The 18938-nt window shown below is 49.4% G+C and overlaps 1 protein-coding gene across 2 annotated transcripts in view; it reads right to left on the reverse strand.

The window, feature by feature from the left end:
* VPS13D (vacuolar protein sorting 13 homolog D) overlaps positions 1-18938 on the reverse strand; it is a 2979414-nt gene that overhangs the window by 422628 nt on the left and 2537848 nt on the right. For both annotated transcript variants that reach the window (XM_078642819.1, XM_078642818.1), the window contains one exon: positions 10158-10254. In XM_078642819.1, coding sequence (XP_078498945.1) covers positions 10158-10254 — 97 coding nt within the window. The remainder of the gene's footprint in view (positions 1-10157; positions 10255-18938) is intronic.

Here is an 18938-nt window from a genome sequence, read left to right on the forward strand (position 1 = left end):
CCGAGTTTAGCCCGTACCTCGGGCATTCTGGCAGCACGTCCGCGACCGTATCCCACAGAGAGTGGGTGTAGCGGCCCAAGAGGCATGCGGTGTTGGAAGACCGCAGTCCCAGACTCAGGGAGGAGAATACCTTTTTGCCGACATGCTCATACCTCTTGGATTCCCTGTCAGGCGGAGCCGACGGGAATGCGGTCTGGGAATTCGAAGCCTGGATAACCAGGCTCTCAGGGGTGGGGTGGGTGGACAGGAAACAAGGGTCGCCCGGGGCCTGGCGGTGGCGTCTGGCCACGTTCCTATCTACAGGCGAACCTGTAGCGGGCCTGGACCAAGTGCCCAAAAGAATGTCGGTCAAGGCCTCATTAAACGGCAGCAGAGGCTCAGACGAGCTTGACTGCGGTTTAAGGACCTCAGTGAGGAGGTTAGTCCTCACGGCCGCGACGGGGAGCTCAAGGCCCAAGGCCTTGGCCGCCCGCGTCAACACCACGCTGTAGGTTGCCCCCTCCTCCGTAGCCACGGTAGGAGGTGAGACAAAACCAGTGTCTGGCGAGGTATTCAGACCACTGGCATCCCCCAGTCCACCTGTCCAGTCCTCCTGGGACTGACACTCTCGTGTCAGAGGGTCCTCAGACCCCTCCCAATTCTCCTCATCACCCATTTCCTGATACTCAGGGTTGTCAATTGATGGGGCCGGTTCTTTGAAGTAAAACTCTCCAAACGGCGCCGTCTTCGGGCGGCGCCGTCCCCAATGCCTCAAGTGATCCCCTGACACGCGGTGGTACTGTGGTGGCATGGCTGGAGGGGTCGCCTCGAAGGGGAGGGAGTAGCCCCTTTGGACGATTTGTTGCACCCACCTGTCCGAAGTGATGGTGCGCCAGTGGAGGAGGTGATGGCGGACCCTGCCCCCCACTGACGTCAAATGGGCCTCAAAGCTCGGACTAGGACGGCTTTGAGGCGGATGCTACGGGGGTGGTTGTGGACTGGACGCGCCGTTGTCCCCTGGCACCGCCACTGCGGTTACCACATCCGGCGCCGAGCTGGATGTTAGAATGCGGCCCGTGGCTGGCAGGACGTGAAGGGGCGCCCCTTCCTTGGACACAAAAGAAGCGACAGGCAGACTACTGCTGACACTGGCCAAGAGGCCCAAGGACTTAGCCGTAGCCCTGGAGTCCTTGAAGCGTTCAAGCGCATGATCTGCCTTGCCACCAAAGAGGTGGCTGCCTTCAAACGGCATGTCCATGAGGGTGTTCTGGACATCGGCCGAGAAGTTGGCAGACCTCAAGCAGGCGTGGCGGCGAACCGCCACCGTTGTTGACATCGCCCTGCCCAGCGAGTCCGTGGTGTCCAGCCCACATCGTATGGAATACCGAGCTGCGCCTCGTTCCTCCGCGAGGGCTTGAGCGAGCTTCGCCCGGGCCTCCTCTGGGCACTCTGGCAGCACGGCCGCAACAGTATGCCACAGAGAGTGGGTATAACGGCCCAAAAGGCAAGCTGTGTTGACTGACCGCAACCCACAACTGAGGGATGAGAACAGTTTCTTACCAAACTGTTCATACCTTTTGGATTCCCGATCTGGGGGTGCAGTCGGGAATGCGGATTGGGAAGTAGAGGCCTGGATAACCAGGCTCTCGGGGGTGGGTGGACAGGAGGCTAGGGTCGTCCGGAGCTGGGTGGTGGCGCCAGACGATGTTCCTATCTACAGGGGTGCCTGTAGCGGGCCGGGACCAGGTGCCCAACAGGACGTCCATGAGAGCCTCATTAAACGGCAGCAGAGCCTCCGGAGAGCCTGTCTGCGGTTTAAGGACCTCAGTGAGAATGTTAGACCTCACAGTAGCGACGGGGAGCGTAAGGCCTTGGCTGCCCTCGTCAGCACCACACTATAAGCAGCCCCCTCCTCCATAGCCACGGTAGGAGGGGAGACAAAGCCAGTGTCAGGGGAGGTATCAAGACCACTGGCCTCCCCTAGCTCCTCTGTCCAGTCCTGAAAGGACTGACACTAATGTGTCAGAGGGTCCTCAGACCCCTCCCAATCCCCCTCGTCCTCCATCTCCTGAAATTCAGGGTCAAAGGATGGAGCCGGATCAAAGAAGAAGGAATATGCTACTTACCAGTTTGCATCTGTTCTTGGCATGTAGAGCTGCAGAGTCGTATACTGTGCATTAGATCGCCACCTGGTGTTGGGCTCGGATGATTGCAGGTTGTTGTCTTCTTGGAAGAAGTCTTTGTAGTCACGAGATAGGTGACTCCTACCTTGGACAATACTGCGCATGGTCATCGACTCCATCCACAGATTGTTTTTCGCCATGATGGGAAATGATGAAGTTAGTAGGAGTAAAGATAAAGAAAGGATGTCCATGCATGTGCATCTAAATAGGATGATAACTGGAACGGATACAAGTCCCGGGGAGGCGGGCGGGCGTATACGACTCTGCAGCTCTACATGCCAAGAACAGATGCATACTGGTAAGTAGCATATTCCGTTCGGGGCATATGAGCTGCAGATCGTATACTGTGCATCGATTGTGCAGCACTGTCTCCCCTAGCGGTGGTCGCCTGTATCCGTTGCAGTATTTTGAAACAGTGTTCTAAGGACAGCTTGGCCTACTGCAGCTTGGCGCTTGGCTTGCACATCAACACAGTAGTGTTTAGTGAAGGTGTGTATTGTAGACCATGTGGCTGCCTCTCATATGTCCTCTAGTGGTATAGTTCCTAAGAAAGCCATAGAGGCTCCTAGTTTGCGAGTAGAGTGTGCTCTAGGAGGAACTGCTAGAGTACGTTTAGCCTTTTGATAGCATATTTGTATACACTTTACAATCCACCTGGCAATTCCCCCCTTAGAGATGGGGTTGCCTTTGTGTGGAGGAGAGAAAGATACAAATAATTGTTTTGACTTTCTGAAGGTTTTAGTCCTATCTGTGTAGTATAACAGGGCTCTTCTAACATCTAAGGTGTGTAAAGCCCTTTCTGCAACAGAATCCGGGTTTAGAAAAAACACAGGTAACTCTACTGATTGGTTTAGGTGAAAAGGAGTAATAACCTTTGGCAGGAATTTTGGATTAGGCCTAAGAACCACTTTGTTAGTGTGTATCTGAAAAAATGGTTCTTGTATTGTGAATGCTTGTATTTCGCTAACTCTCCTGAGAGAGGTGATGGCCACAAGGAAAGCAGTTTTCCATGTTAGGAACTGTAATTCACACTTATGTAAAGGCTCGAAAGGGGGTCCCATAAGTCTTGTAAGGACCATGTTTAGGTTCCATACTGGAGCAGGTGGTAACCTAGGTGGGATTATACGTTTTAATCCTTCCATAAAAGCTTTGGTAGCAGGTACTCTGAATAGAGATAGATGTTGTCTATTCTGTAAATAGGCTGCTATTGCTGCCAGATGCAGTCTTATGGAAGAATAAGCTAAATTGGACCTTTGTAGGTGTAGAAGGTAGCAAATGATATTTTGGGTGGAAACCGCCAGCGGATCAATGTGATTATTGTTGCAATATATCGCAAATCTTTTCTACTTAGCGGCATAACACGCTCTGGTAGTGGGTTTTCTAGCCTCTTTGATTATATTCATACAGTCTGGTGGTAGGTTTAAGTAACCAAACTCTAAGACTTCAGGAGCCAGATTGCCAAATTCAGTTGGCTTGGTTCTGGGTGTCTTATTTCTCCATGGTTCTGTGTTAACAGGGAGGGCGTAAGCTTTAATTTTTGATGTGGAACTAGTAAGAGATCCAGTAGTGTGGTGAACCACGGCTGGCGTGCCCATGTGGGCGCTACTAGTATCAGATTGAGAGACTGTTGTCTGAGTTTGCGCACTACTAGTGGAATGAGTGGGAGAGGCGGAAAAGCGTACGCAAATCTGCCTGACCAGTTCATCCATATTGCATTCCCCTCCGACCTTGGGTGTGGAAACCTGGCGGCGAAGGTTGGGCATTTTGTGTTCTCGTGGGTGGCAAACAGATCTATTTGTGGATGCCCCCACATTTGGAAGAATGGCTGAAGAACTTGTGGATGTATCTCCCATTCGTGAATCTGTTGTGACTGTCGACTCAACAGATCTGCTATCTCATTGTGAATTCCTGGAAGGTGCTCTACTGTCAGATGTATGTTTTGAGGAATGGCCCATCTCCAAATGTTCCGTGCAAGCTGGCAAAGTTGCAGAGAGTGTCCCCCCCTGTTTTTGTATATAGTGCATGGCGGTCATATTGTCCGTCCATTTCAAGACAGCTTTGCTTTGTACTTGTACTTGAAATGTTGTGAGTGCTAGGAAGATTGCTAGCAGCTCTAGATGGTTGATATGGAACAGTTTTTGTTGGTTGTTTCATTGGCCTTGTGTGGTATAATGTAGGAGATGGGCTCCCCATCCTGTGAGGGATGCGTCTGTCGTGAGCACTATCAGTGGAACAGGCTCTAGGAACGGTCGTCCCTTTGTCAAATTTTTGGTGTTCCACCATTGCAGAGAGCGATATGTACGGCTGTCCACCAACACCAGGTCTGTGAGCTGACCTTGAGCCTGATTCCATTGTTGTGCTAGACATTCTTGTAATGATCGCATTTGCAGTCTTGCATTTGGCACTATAAAGATGCAAGATGCCATAATTCCTATTAGTCTCATGAACACCTTGGCTTGGAGAGACTACTGGTGTTGAAAAATGGAGACTAAGGTCTGAATGCTCTGTATCCTGGCTGGACTGGGATACGCTTGAGCTGTAGATGTGTCTTTGGTAGCTCCTAGATACTGATGAACGTGCGAAGGCTCTAGGTGCAACTTGGTGTAGTTTATGGTAAACCATAATTCGTGCAGTGTCTGAATTGTTTGCTTTGTGTGACGGGCACATTGACTGTATGATTTTGCTTTTATGAGCCAATCGTCTAGGTAAGGGAAGACGTGTATCTGTTGTCTTCTGAGATGAGCCGCTACTACTGCTAAGCACTTTGTGAACACTCGTGGTGCTGTTGTGACCCCGAATGGAAGGACTTTGAATTGATAGTGCTGTCCTTGTATGACAAACCTTAGGTACTTCCTGTGAGCAGGATTTATAGGAATGTGAAAGTAGGCGTCCTTTAGGTCTAGTGTTGAAAGACAATCGCCTTGTTGTAGTAGTGGGAGTACTTGCTGCAGAGTGATCATGTGGAAATGATCTGACTGTATGTAATGGTTGAAGGGCCTGAGGTCGAGGATTGGCCTTAGTGTCCCGTCCTTTTTTGGGAATTAGGAAGTACAGGGAGTAAACTCCTGTTCCTTGTTCCTCTAAAGGAACTACTTGTATAGCATCCTTTTGTAGAAGTGCTAGAACTTCTTGTTGAAGTAGGGTAATATGGTCTGTGGACATTGGACGCTGCCTGGGTGGTATGTTTGGGAGGGTTGCTGTGAGTTCTAGGCAGTAACCATGTTAGAAAATTTGTCTTACCCACCTGTCTGTTGTGATGGCATTCCAGACAGGTAGGAACTGTGATAATCTGCCACCCACAGGGGTGGAATGCTGTGGGGGAGTCAGAGGGAAGTCACTGTTTGGGAGTGGAAGAGGAGCGGTTGTTGTTATTACCTCTACCTCTTCCCTTGTTATTATTTCCCCTGTATCCTCCTCTGAAGTAGCTCTTGTTAGAGGAGGTCTGTGTATTTGTTTTAAAAGATGACGTTGTGTCTGCACCGGTTTGCTTTGAGCCTCCTCTATAGAAGGAGCGGCAAAAAGAACTTCTAGTCTGTGTGGATTGTAATGCACCCATAGACTTAGCTGTGTCTGTGTCCTTTTTCATTTTTTCTAGTGTGTTGTCTACTTCGGGCCCGAACAATTGGTTTTGATTGAAGGGCTGGTTCAAGCTGGTAGTCTGTACCTCGGTTTTAAAACCTGAAATGCGTAGCCACGCATGTCGTCGGAGTATGACACTGGTATTGAGTGCCCTGGATGCTGTGTCAGCTACATCTATTGCACATTTGATTGAGGCATTGGATATTAACTTGCCTTCCTGTATGAGCTCTGTTGCCTGATCTTTGTACTGATCTGGGAGGTGCTCCATTAGTTTTTCTTGTTGGTGGTAGTGCGCCCTATCATAGCGTGAGAGCAGTGCTTGTGTGTTTGCTATGTGCCATAAGTTTGTTGCTTGCGCAGCAATCCTTTTCCCTGACGCATCAATAACTTTAGATTCTTTGTCAGGCGGGGGCGTGTCGCCAGATGTCTGGGAATTGGCTCTTTTTCGTGCATTAGACACTACTAAAGAGTCTAGTGGCAGATGTCCCTTAATATAGACTGGATCAGATGGTGCTGGTCTGTATTTCTTTTCAATTCTTGGATTTAGTACTCTACAGCGTACCGGGTCTTTAAATATTTCTGGAGCATGTTTAATGACTCCTTTGATCATAGGTAATATTTGTGTAGACCTTTGTGACTGCTCAAATGTATCCAGTAAAAAATCCTCATCAATGGCATCAGAGTGCATTGAAACCCAGTGGTAAAGGGCTGCCCTATTCAATAAATGATTAAACCCAATACTATCCTCTGGAGGGGAAGGTTTTGTTGGGTAAGACTGAGGATCAGGAATGTCGGGCACATTGTGTGGTGGGAAGCCATACATGTCATCGTCCTTAGGATATTCAGGATTGACATCCTCATCTAAGTGGTCTTCTTGTGGTATGTCATCTCCCCCACCTATATCATACTCCTCATCAGTGTGGTGTGATGATGCAGGAGATTGAACAGGAGAAACTGTAGGTTCAATGTAAGGAGGGATAGGAGAGGAAGAAGGTGAAGGAGAGGAAGGGTGCATTGGAGAAGTTGCACAGTCCTCCTTTTTGGCAGGAACCACAGGTACAAGTGGTGTTTCTGCTGGTCTCTCTTTATAAGGAATAGCCTCTACATGTCCAGTCTTTGGATTGATATGGACTTTCTTTTGTTTAGGATCTGGCTTAAACGGTTGTTCCTCCTCTGCAACCTTCTTTGGCGTCGATTTTTTCGATGCCGATAGGGGTTGTTTCGTGTGTTTTGCTTTAGGAGGCATTATTGAGTCCTTTGGCAAAGTTTTCAGTGCCGAAGGTGGTTCCGGCTCGGTAGGAGTTTTTGGTACCGAGGTTGAAGATTTGGGAGTGGAGACAGGTCCCGTTGGCCTTGTGGCGTCGGACTCTGGTTTCCCATGCTTATCTTTGGAACTGGAAGGCTTCGGAGTCGGAGCGTTTTTCGGATCCGGTACAGTCTTAGGCTTCGGCACCGACGCGTCCTTTAGTTTGGTGCCGAAGGATGTTTGTCTTTGGGCACCGAAGGGCGTTTTGGCTTCGGTGTTGAGGAATCCTTCGGTACCAAAGGATGTGTGTGCTTTGGTGCCAATGGGATAGGTGGAATTGGCACGTGTGGTCTTGTTGGTGCCGAGGCACTGGAAGGCGTTGTTGTTTTCCTCGGAGCCGAGCCCGAAGGCGGGGTGTCGGAGGGGGTATTTCGATCTCGACTGGGCCCCATGGGCGGAGTGCTGACCGTTGCCTTTGGTTTGGGTAGTGTCTGTGGTGCAGGGGCAGAGGTACTCACGGGTTGTCGAGATGGAATCGAATCGTCCGAATCCACTGCCCCCAATATGATCTGGAGATCAGGCGAGTCTTCCTCGGCGACGAGTGGAGCCTCGTCCTCGGAGATATCTTCGAGTGGGTCCTCGTCCTCGGAGACGTCTTCTTCGACGATCTCCTCCTCAAAGATGGCCTCCGGTGCTGGTGCTGATCTCCTCATCTCGTGTCGACGCGCCCTCCGATCCCGAATTGTCTTCTTCGATCGGAAGGACGCACAAGCTGTGCAGGTCGACTCGTCGTGTTCCGGCGATAGACAGAGGTTGCAGACCTCGTGATGGTCGCTATGAGGGAACTTTGCTCGACATACCGGGCATCTCTTGAATGGAGTTCTGTCCATGAGGCGTAGCCCGTACGGCGCCGATAGGCCCAGGGGCCCGCGAAGATGCACAGGGATGTAGTTGATGTCGAAAGTTGTTTATTCGATGTCGATAATGTTTGTTATAAAGTTGTTTGCTTCGAAGTTGCAGAAAAAGTCTTTTCTAGCCGGAGCGGAAAACTTTCATCCGAACCCAATGGCGGAAAAAAAAAGATCTGAGGATGGAGTCGATGACCATGCCTAGTATTGTCCAAGGGAGGAGTCACCTATCTCGTGACTACAAAGACTTCTTCCAAGAAGACAACAACCTGCAATCATCCGAGCCCAACACCAGGTGGCGATCTAATGCACAGTATACGATCTGCAGCTCATATGCCTCGAACATGCTATTCAGCCGGCGTCGAATGCGGTGTCGGTCGACGCCGGTGGGATGCCGGATCCGGACCGAGGGAGCGATCAGGGGCGGCGCCGTGAGGGGACGGCGCCGAGGGCGACACCCTGGGGGTCGACGCCGGCGGGGTCGTGAGGTGGACCATCGGTGACCCGGATCCGGAACCGGTCCCAGCGGGAGCCAGGGGCGTCGGGACCGAAGCACCAGGCCCGCCTGGACTCCTAGTCGGGCCCGCGGGGCCCGGAGGCACTGCGGGACCCGACGGAGGAGAGAGGGACCTCATGGCCATGAGGAAGGCCTCGATCTCCTCCGGCGTCGCATTCAGCCCAGGGTCCTGCGGGTATGGAGCTGGTCGCGTCGCCTGTGGCCCCGGCGGAGCCGCCCGACCCCCTCGGTCAGGTCGTGCGAGCGTCGGTGGGTGTCGGAAGAGCGATGTCGTCTCTTCGACTTCTTGTGCCTCGTACCTGAGGACGTGGAGCCCAAAGAATGGTGTTGACTCGTCGAGCTTCGATGACTGTGGCCCCGCGACCGGTCCCTCGAACCCCTCCTGGACCGGGACCTTGAGCGGCGCGGGGCCGACAGCCAAAGCTCGAGGCGCTTTCCGGGACTGCTCCCGTCTAGCCTTCGACGTCAAGGCCCGGCAGTCGGGGCACGACCGGTCGTCCTGGTCGGCCCCAAGGCAATACAGGCACCGGCGGTGGGGATCGGTAACCAACATCAGTCGGGGCAGTCGGTACAGGGCTTGAACCCGTGCATCCCTACGGGCACCGAAAGTCGTGAAGACTCGAAAAGAGATCAAAAAAGTTTAGTCTAAAAGTGACTAAGGTACTGCTTTCTCCGGACCTGCGCTTGCTGGCGCGGAAAAAAGAAGAACTGACGTCAGCTCGCGAGGGCGGCGTCTAAGTACTCTGACGACGTCATCCCAGGGCCAACGACGCCGACGACGGACGCGGAGCCGCAGACGACACCTACCGACGCGCAAGGGTCCTGCTATGCAAAAATTTCCGGATCCAGTCTGACGCCTGGGGGTTATTCTAGGGTAAGGAATATAACTAACGTGTTTCTTTCAGATCTGGACAATACGCAATCTGCTGTCTGGGGAGAGCTTTCCTGTTTGTGTGCAGTAGAATGACCAAGATTTGTTGGTTATTGTCCACCACAGCTCCCTCTCCCACCCAGATCTAACAGGGTCACTCAGCAAGGGTGTGTCATTAAGTGCTATGGTCGAGGTAGCAGCCAGGAGCCTATTAAGTGCACAACAGGTCCTTCACTGTAGGGGAAAGCAGGGACAGATGGTCCAAGCCCACCCCTTAAGTGATAATACAAAGCACTGTCCACTTTGGTACACAAAGCATTTTCTGAGAATTTGTCTAGTGCAAGTAATGCTGATTTCTGTTCAGGTCCCCTTCATTTCCATAGTCCTCTACTTTTCAATCTACTCAAATGGAATGCAGACTTTGGCATGTGGTGTTTCTGTTGATGGGCATTTTACCACCTGCACTGCAGCACCTAATTAAAAAGTGCAGTTGCAGGTGTCAGCAGGCTAGGAAAGGGAGTATGTTACCGGGGTACGCCCTATTAAAAAAACAAAAAGAAAGTGGCAACCACCACAGGGCAAACACCGGCATCAAGTGTGATTCTGTGTTTGCCACACAGTAAAATATCTGCAAATAGACTTAGAGTATCTTACTCAATTTGTGTTGCTGCAGAGGATTATATTTCTAATCCAAAAAGGCAGGACACTACAACACGTGAGAAAGGCTTTTTGCCCAGTAAATAGAAATGTTGTATGGTAAAGCTAATAGGTAGGATTACCAAATTACAATATCAACGAACAGTTATGCAAACAACAGCCCACAAACTGCAGTAAAGAAAACAAACAATTTTAAAGAACAAACATGAAACTTTACCTGGCTCGGACTTGTTATAACCAAAAAAATGTAACAGCTTCAGGAGTAATTTCTCTTCAATCTGGACTGTAAAGTTCTGGGCTGTGATCAAAAGATGCTATAAAGACAAACAAATATGCCATGTCAAGATAAGCATACTGATAAAGACAGTGTAAATAGTAAGGTACATGATTTCACAAGTAGTCTTGAACTGGCAAAAGAGGCTATGTAGCCTTCCCATATAACTACACTTGCTGAGACAGTTTACTGTCTGTAATCAGGTTAGCAAAAGAAAGTTCCTTGTGGAAAGAAATCAAGATGTGTTTTTTCTTTATCACATTGTGTAATCTTTCACATTCAATGCCATTACTGCCCAAGATGTCAAGGTCATAGCTGAGTCTGATGGGCACTAAATGTGTCATCTTGTCTTTCAAATTTCTATCTGTAGCCCAGGTTTGCAGTTATTTCAGAAGTACAAACCACTGTAAAATATCAATATATGGATTTCCAGACAATGTTTGCCGCGGTACACGCCTTAGTTTGAATCTTTTTAACTGAGAGTGGTAACTTTTTCTTCTAATGGATACTTCTGTGAGAAGTTGGCCTGGTATATGATGTTCACTATTCAAGTGAACACCTTGCACCAGTCCAAACAACCCTTATGGTGATCGTTGTAAGTCAACCTTATAGACCAGCTATCCTAGTGGTAGCGTGGACAGAACAGTCTTAGGCTAAAAGACTCTTGAGGGCGTGTAAAGCCAGCTGTTTTACCATATGTAACCTCTTGAATATCAAATGAAAGTACACCACACAGGATATATATAAAATATATATGTATTTATTTACTAACACACTCCTCTGAACTCTTTATGAGATCAGAGGCCAAAGCACATAACAAGATACTTAGTCAGAATACTTTAAGTTGCACAATTTACAGTTAGACCCTAGGGGCGAAGCAAACCATATATTAAGAAAGTGGTATAAGTACCACGTCACGAGAAAATGAAAAACCTAGGGCCTAGGGAATCGCTGGGGCTACACTCTCTGAACCTTAGTTTAGAAGTAGGAGGCCCACAGGCGGCGCGCGTGCAGTGTCTTTACACACACGCGAGAGTCAATGTAAAGTCAATGGGAACTTAGAAGTTAGTTAAGGAAGGATTTAGGACACTTCCGGTTTAGCTAGGAGGAAACAACTAAAAACCTAGACACTTGGATAGTCAATACCCTTGGGAGCACCGAAGTACTCACGTTACCTCACCCACAGGAAGCGGGTGCATAGGTGTGAAGATGTGTCGGGTTTCGCCGTTGAAGACTATGGAGCCTTTGAAGAAAGATGCTGCAGGCGACCAGGAGAAAGATGTACGGGTGGATCCAAGAGTGGATCGAGGATGAAGAAGACCTGAAAGCAGAGGGGACAGAGTCTGGGTCACTAGCCAGTGACCAGGTGGAACCAGACGACGTTGAGGAGCAATCAGGTGCTGTCGTGAAGCTTGTCTCTTCAGCCACATGGACCAGGAGGCGTCGAGGACGACCAGGTGCTGGAGAGGAGCTGTCCCACGAAGGTTCTCGCAGATGGAGGGGTCGACTGCCGGTTTGGAGTCAACAAGCCTTGGCAAAGGCAACCCACGCATGATTCAAAGAAGGCTTCTGATGCAGACCAGCAAGGTCTGAGGGGCCTCATCTTTGCAGGGAGGCTGGAGCCAGTCTGGAGCAACCAGACCAGTGAGTTGGTTCAAAAGGATTGTCGTCACAGAGGCTACTAGCCACCGGGCCAGCAACTGGACAACGCGTCGAGCAGAACACAAGCAGAAGGGCCCCACGCAGAACACGTGGAGTGTGGAGGGCTGATCTTCGGTGCAGGTGGAGCTCGGTTTCGGGGCTTCTCAATCCCCAGTGCACAGCTTCGAGGATACCTCAGGAGCTGCACAGTTAGCAAGTTGCAGGCTTTTCAAGATGTCCGGTCCCACGTGTCTCGTCGCCTTCACGGATCTCAGCTATGCTGCAGACGTGAAGAGAGGGTCAGAGAGGTCTGGAAGTCTGGGTCTTGTCAGGCTCTGTGCTCGGGTCCCGGCGGGAGCGTCGACAAAGCAAGCCGTTGATTTTCTGGATTATGCCTGGTTGCCCAGGGTGGTCACTCCTTGGCCACAAGGGAGATTCTTCAGTCTTCAGCTTCAGCAGAACGTCGAAGGTCCAGAGTTTCAGTTCAAGTTTCAGTTCAGGATCAAATCTAAAGTCCTAGGACTCAGCTCCTAACTTTATACAACTAAAAAGGGCTGGACTACTTTCTTGGTCCCTCCTACGGGTGGGACCAGGAAGGGGGGTGGTTACACCCCCTTTCCTTTGTCCAGTTACGCGCCAGAGCTGGGGCTGGAGTACCCCAGCAACCGGTTTGAACTGGGGTATGCATAGAGCACCTAGTGTGCCCCAGGCAGTGTCTCATTCTATTCAGCCCTCCCTGTTCCAATACACAAAGTCCTGTCTGGGGTGGTGCTCGCACCTCTCCAGGCAGGAAACCTATTGTCCAAACCTCCGTGACTGGAAGGACTCCCAGCAGCAGGAGGTCAGACTTGTGTCTGTGGCAGCAGCGTCCATTTTGTGATGCTGGGGCTCTAGTTAACTTTAACCAGTATAGTCAGCACTAACATGTCTTCTCCCTCTAGAAGGGTGGAATGCTACCCCAGTCGCCGGAATTGGCGAGGGGGTAGTATTCCAAAGCGTATGACACCTTACACGACATGTTTAGATTAGCCAAACCAAAGTTAGCATTTAACCGCGAGGTTCATAATGCACTTAAGAGTATATGGTATGGCAATATCATAGAACAGCTATAAGGACATGGTTCCGCAAGATGCAGACAGGCTCAGCTCATGCTAGAGCACCATCTCACAGATAACCAAGCACTCTGCCTCCAGGATTGTTAAGGCCTGCCATAGGAGTGACTTATAGGTTACTGTGTGTCTATATATAAGGGTAGATATAGGAATACTATACCTAAGCAAGGGGTGATTACACAACCTTGCCCCAGCTGAGTGATCAGCCAGTTGTGTCAGTTTGAGTGGCCAGCCAGGGGTGACATAATACATGCTGCAGCCCCTGGTAGGCCTTGGTTACACCTATGCCCTGAGTACCTAGGGTACACTTCTACAGGGGCTGACAAGGTGAACCACTTCCCAATTGTGTATGTACCTAGAGTACATGGTTTACATTTAGAGAGAGTGCATCTGGGCTGTGGGTCTGATTAGCAGGCCCACAGCCACATCTAAGTCAAAAACCAGTAAAGCAAAAGCAAAAAGTGGGGGTGACCATAGGAAGCAGACCCTACTCTCCTACAACTTCTATCTGTGGTTTCCTTACCTCTGAATAGAAGAGGGTCTAAAGGCAAAATTCTAAGGATCAAAACCTGCAAAACTCAGTGTTTGAAGTGGAAAGCACTCTGAATCTAGACAGCAGAGTTTTGCGAAGGTGTGGAGGGGAGCACACGTTGATGCTTTACAAATGTCCGCCACGGTTACATCTCTAGCCAAGGCTGCTACCAAAGACTTCCCCTTTCTGAAATGGGTCCGAATAGTCTCAGGTGATTGTTTTATTGCCAGTGAGTAGGAGATCTTAATATACAGTATAATCCAGTACGAAAGTGTTTTTTATTTTAACTGACTTGTCTTTCTCGTTGCCTGTGCACCTCCCCGTTAGGAAGGTGAAAAACCTAGGAGTCATCATTGATGAAAAACTTAACTTTGGCGATCAAGTCAACGCAGTGGCATCCTCCACCTTTTTTATAATCAGAGTGCTTAAGAAAGTACTTCCCTTCCTGACTGCTAATAGCCAGGGAACTGTAGTTACGGTATTCATCATGTCCAGGCTTGATTATTACAACACCCTGTATCTAAACTTGCAAGATCGTTTTTTGAATAAACTGCAATTGCTGCAAAATGCAGCAGCTCGGCTGCTCACAGGTACTCTCAAATCTGCCTCCATCTGTAAGGAAATTAAACAAGCATTTACAATGCAATGGTCTCGGCATTGTTTAAATTAGAGCCATTGGCATTGCTTATGACATTTTGATTTATGTTTTTGTTTTGAAAACAAATACATGACATTGTCATGCCGAGCCCTAGAAAGTAAAGGAACTGTGGAAGAAGGAGATTACGTGAGTTGCCCAGGATCACACCGTTAAATTAAATGAGCAAGCTGTGATATGAACTGGCAGTCGGTACATTAACCACTCGACCATCTATCCTTTCAGAGTAGACGTTAATTATATGCCCATATGTATAATGTAACCACTTTAGGGTAATAGCAATTTGGTAACTCACATTTGAGCACATTAAAAAAATAACTCTTACTGCCCCTGGAATTCCGCCGCGGCCGCACCGGAAGTCATGCAAGGTTGCCTGTGACGGGGCGGGCCGCATCCGGTCCGGAAGAGGAGGCAGGCGGAGGAAATGCGTAGAGCGGCCCGGGGCTCCTGTGAGCGGTGGAGAGCCCCGGGGCCGACAACAGGAGGTTGCGCACGTGTTGCGGGGCTCCCTTGACCAAGAGGGAGCCCCGGGAAAGGAGCTGCCATGAGCCACAGCGTCAACTCTGCGGAGGGGGCACGAGGCACATGCCCGCTGCCTGCCCGTGCTGAGAGCGGAGTCCCCCAGATTGCCACAGTAAGTTTAAAATGAGGGGGGGCGGTGCACTCGTGTGTGTGTGCGCGCGTGTGTGTATGCGTGGGGGGTTCTGTATGTATGTGCGTGCGTGTGCGCTTGTGTGTGTGTTTCTGGGTATGCGCATGCGTGTGTTGTGTGGGAGCTTCGAGCAGCGATCGTACTTGTGCGCGTGCCAGTTTCTAATCTGGTCCTCGGATGCTTGATTCCGTTCTGGGAAGGACATGGCTTTTGTAGTTCGGACTGGACTGTTCCCATGGGGCAACAGGGTCAGAGCTGATTTGCATATCGCCATTGTCTAACCCAGGGTGGTGTGGAGTGCAAAAAAACGATGGATTTGGGCCCAGATCTTTTGACTGGGGGAGTGTGTGACATTGATCCACATTCAGTCCATCACTTGTTGTTTTTGCAATTGCCGCCCTAAGTGCGCTGGGGATGCCCAGACGTGGGTCCCAGGCACTCCACACCACTTGGAGTCAAGCTAGCCGGGCTGAAGAGAGGTGTTACCTCGAAACCGGTCCGGTCCTCGGATGCTTGATTCCGTTCTGGGAAGGACATGGCTTTTGTAGTTCGGACTGGACTGTTCCCATGGGGCAACAGGGTCAGAGCTGATTTGCATATCGCCATTGTCTAACCCAGGGTGGTGTGGAGTGCAAAAAAACGATGGATTTGGGCCCAGATCTTTTGACTGGGGGAGTGTGTGACATTGATCCACATTCAGTCCATCACTTGTTGTTTTTGCAATTGCCGCCCTAAGTGCGCTGGGGATGCCCAGACGTGGGTCCCAGGCACTCCACACCACTTGGAGTCAAGCTAGCCGGGCTGAAGAGAGGTGTTACCTCGAAACTGGTCCGGTCCTCGGATGCTTGATTCCGTTCTGGGAAGGACATGGCTTTTGTAGTTCGGACTGGACTGTTCCCATGGGGCAACAGGGTCAGAGCTGATTTGCATATCGCCATTGTCTAACCCAGGGTGGTGTGGAGTGCAAAAAAACGATGGATTTGGGCCCAGATCTTTTGACTGGGGGAGTGTGTGACATTGATCCACATTCAGTCCATCACTTGTTGTTTTTGCAATTGCCGCCCTAAGTGCGCTGGGGATGCCCAGACGTGGGTCCCAGGCATTCCACACCACTTGGAGTCAAGCTAGCCGGGCTGAAGAGAGGTGTTACCTCGAAACCGGTCCGGTCCTCGGATGCTTGATTCCGTTCTGGGAAGGACATGGCTTTTGTAGTTCGGACTGGACTGTTCCCATGGGGCAACAGGGTCAGAGCTGATTTGCATATCGCCATTGTCTAACCCAGGGTGGTGTGGAGTGCAAAAAAACGATGGATTTGGGCCCAGATCTTTTGACTGGGGGAGTGTGTGACATTGATCCACATTCAGTCCATCACTTGTTGTTTTTGCAATTGCCGCCCTAAGTGCGCTGGGGATGCCCAGACGTGGGTCCCAGGCACTCCACACCACTTGGAGTCAAGCTAGCCGGGCTGAAGAGAAGTGTTACCTCGAAACCGGTCCGGTCCTCGGATGCTTGATTCCGTTCTGGGAAGGACATGGCTTTTGTAGTTCGGACTGGACTGTTCCCATGGGGCAACAGGGTCAGAGCTGATTTGCATATCGCCATTGTCTAACCCAGGGTGGTGTGGAGTGCAAAAAAACGATGGATTTGGGCCCAGATCTTTTGACTGGGGGAGTGTGTGACATTGATCCACATTCAGTCCATCACTTGTTGTTTTTGCAATTGCCGCCCTAAGTGCGCTGGGGATGCCCAGACGTGGGTCCCAGGCACTCCACACCACTTGGAGTCAAGCTAGCCGGGCTGAAGAGAGGTGTTACCTCGAAACCGGTCCGGTCCTCGGATGCTTGATTCCGTTCTGGGAAGGACATGGCTTTTGTAGTTCGGACTGGACTGTTCCCATGGGGCAACAGGGTCAGAGCTGATTTGCATATCGCCATTGTCTAACCCAGGGTGGTGTGGAGTGCAAAAAAACGATGGATTTGGGCCCAGATCTTTTGACTGGGGGAGTGTGTGACATTGATCCACATTCAGTCCATCACTTGTTGTTTTTGCAGTTTCTAATCGCCTGCACGCGGCCAGGATTGTCTCCTGGAAAGCAGACACGGCAACAAAAGGTTCTCGGCGAGAACGCGCTTCCGCGCGCTTAGCAGAGACCTAAAAACTACACTGGCTGCCGATCAGGAAACGGGTGTATTTTAAAGCAATTTGTACCGCCTACAAGGCATTACATGGTATTGGCCCAGACTTCTTGGAATAACAAATGCAGTGGTACATACGTGGAAGAACCATACGTTCCGGAGCAGCCAAATGGATGAGAGTGCCACCATTCTAAAAGGCCTCGTGGGGGGGGGGGGTAGAAGCTTTTTGGTGTGCCCCCTGTATTTGAGAAAAGCCCCTCCTCTTTTTTAGGAGGGGATTGAAAACATGCCTTTTTACGCTTTAACCCTGTGTCTCTTGTCCCCGAACTCCTGTCTTAATGTCTCATAGAAATAGTGGTTAGCGCCAGGAGACCTTTGGGTAATTGCTGCGCTTTATAAATTACTATAACATAACATAACACCCAAAATAGAAGCTGGTCGCCAGACCTGATCTCTTTCGTGCGGATAATATAACAGCCTAGCGCATGCCTGGGGTCAAACCTATGTAACTCTCCTCCTTGGTAGGTGGGGTGTGTAGGAGAGTAGGATCTGCTTCCTATGGTTACCCCCACTTTTTGCTGTGTTTCACTGGTTTATCGACTTTAGTCTGGCTGTGGCCCTGCTATTCAGGACCACAGTCTAGCTGTTCTCTCTCTATATTGATTGCATGTACATTAGGTACATATCAGATTGGTTACTGGGTTACCCTTGTGAGCCCCTAGTATCTGGTACCTTAGGTACCAGGGGCATAGGTACCCCAGAGGCCTACCAGGTGCTGAAGCATGTATTATGCCACCCCTGGGAAGCCTTCCAAAATGGCACCACAGGTCTGCACTTGCAGCCTGGGTAAGGTGGTGTACGCACCCCTTACTTAGAATGAATATATATATATATATATATATATATATATATATATATATATATATATATATATATATATATATTTTCACACTCGTACCCGCTCAGCGACGCGCCCACCATCCGGAGCCATCAACAGGAAGAGAACGGGAGACCCAGAGTGCAGGTGAGTTCTTTTATTTATCAGTACACCACGGCAGCATAACGTTTCGGCCTACACAGAGGCCTTGGTCACATGACGCACCGAGAGAGTTGCGTGAATTTAAAGTGCTCGTGCATTCAAAATAGTACATTCTGATTGGTTGGGTGAATTTTGGGGGAGTGTCCAAATTTGATTATTGACAGCGTGTTGCGATTAGTGTAGGGACACCAGACCATTTATGTGTTGCCTATTACATTAATAACTGTTTAAATACAATTTTATCCGAAAAATCAATAAATACATGACATAGATAATCTTATGTCATTATAAAATACATACAAAGCATTTCATATATTTACAACTATTTACAAACAACGATATCATATGCCTTAATAGCAATATTTACATATGTAATTTGATAGTTGATTGATTGGATACATAGGCTTCTATGGTCTGCTCCTCACCTACATGTAATTATATTTTAACTAAAAAAAAAAAAATTACCAATTTGAAAGTCGCATATTTTGAAGGATTGAACAATATCAATTCTACGTACTTGCCATACCTCCTCCTAACACCATTGTACTATGATATGCGAATGCACTTTGAAACAAGAGTGATTAAAAACAATAGTTGCTGAAATTGTTATTTACATGCAGCCTGATGCAACTTCTGACAGGAACTAGCAAGTGAATATATTACTGCTCAGGGTTGACTATTTAACTTAGTTGTTTGTTTCATATACAGTTATATTAGCCACCAGTAACATATAGTCAATAGTAAGCATGATTATCTGTTAGATCAAACACAGATGGACAGGCGGGGAGATGGAATACCTACGAATGATGGCAATCGGGAACTTCTATAGACACGTATAAAAATCCTCCGTAGAGTTGAGACCATTAGGAGTTTTGCTGTCCATTTCCAGTATATACCTGGTCTCAAGTGCCCTTAGAGTCCCTTCTCTATTACCACCTCTCCTTGGAGGACCCACAGA

Source organism: Lissotriton helveticus, chromosome 5_1 (genome assembly GCF_964261635.1).
Source record: "Lissotriton helveticus chromosome 5_1, aLisHel1.1, whole genome shotgun sequence".
NCBI classification, from domain to species: Eukaryota; Metazoa; Chordata; class Amphibia; order Caudata; family Salamandridae; genus Lissotriton; species Lissotriton helveticus.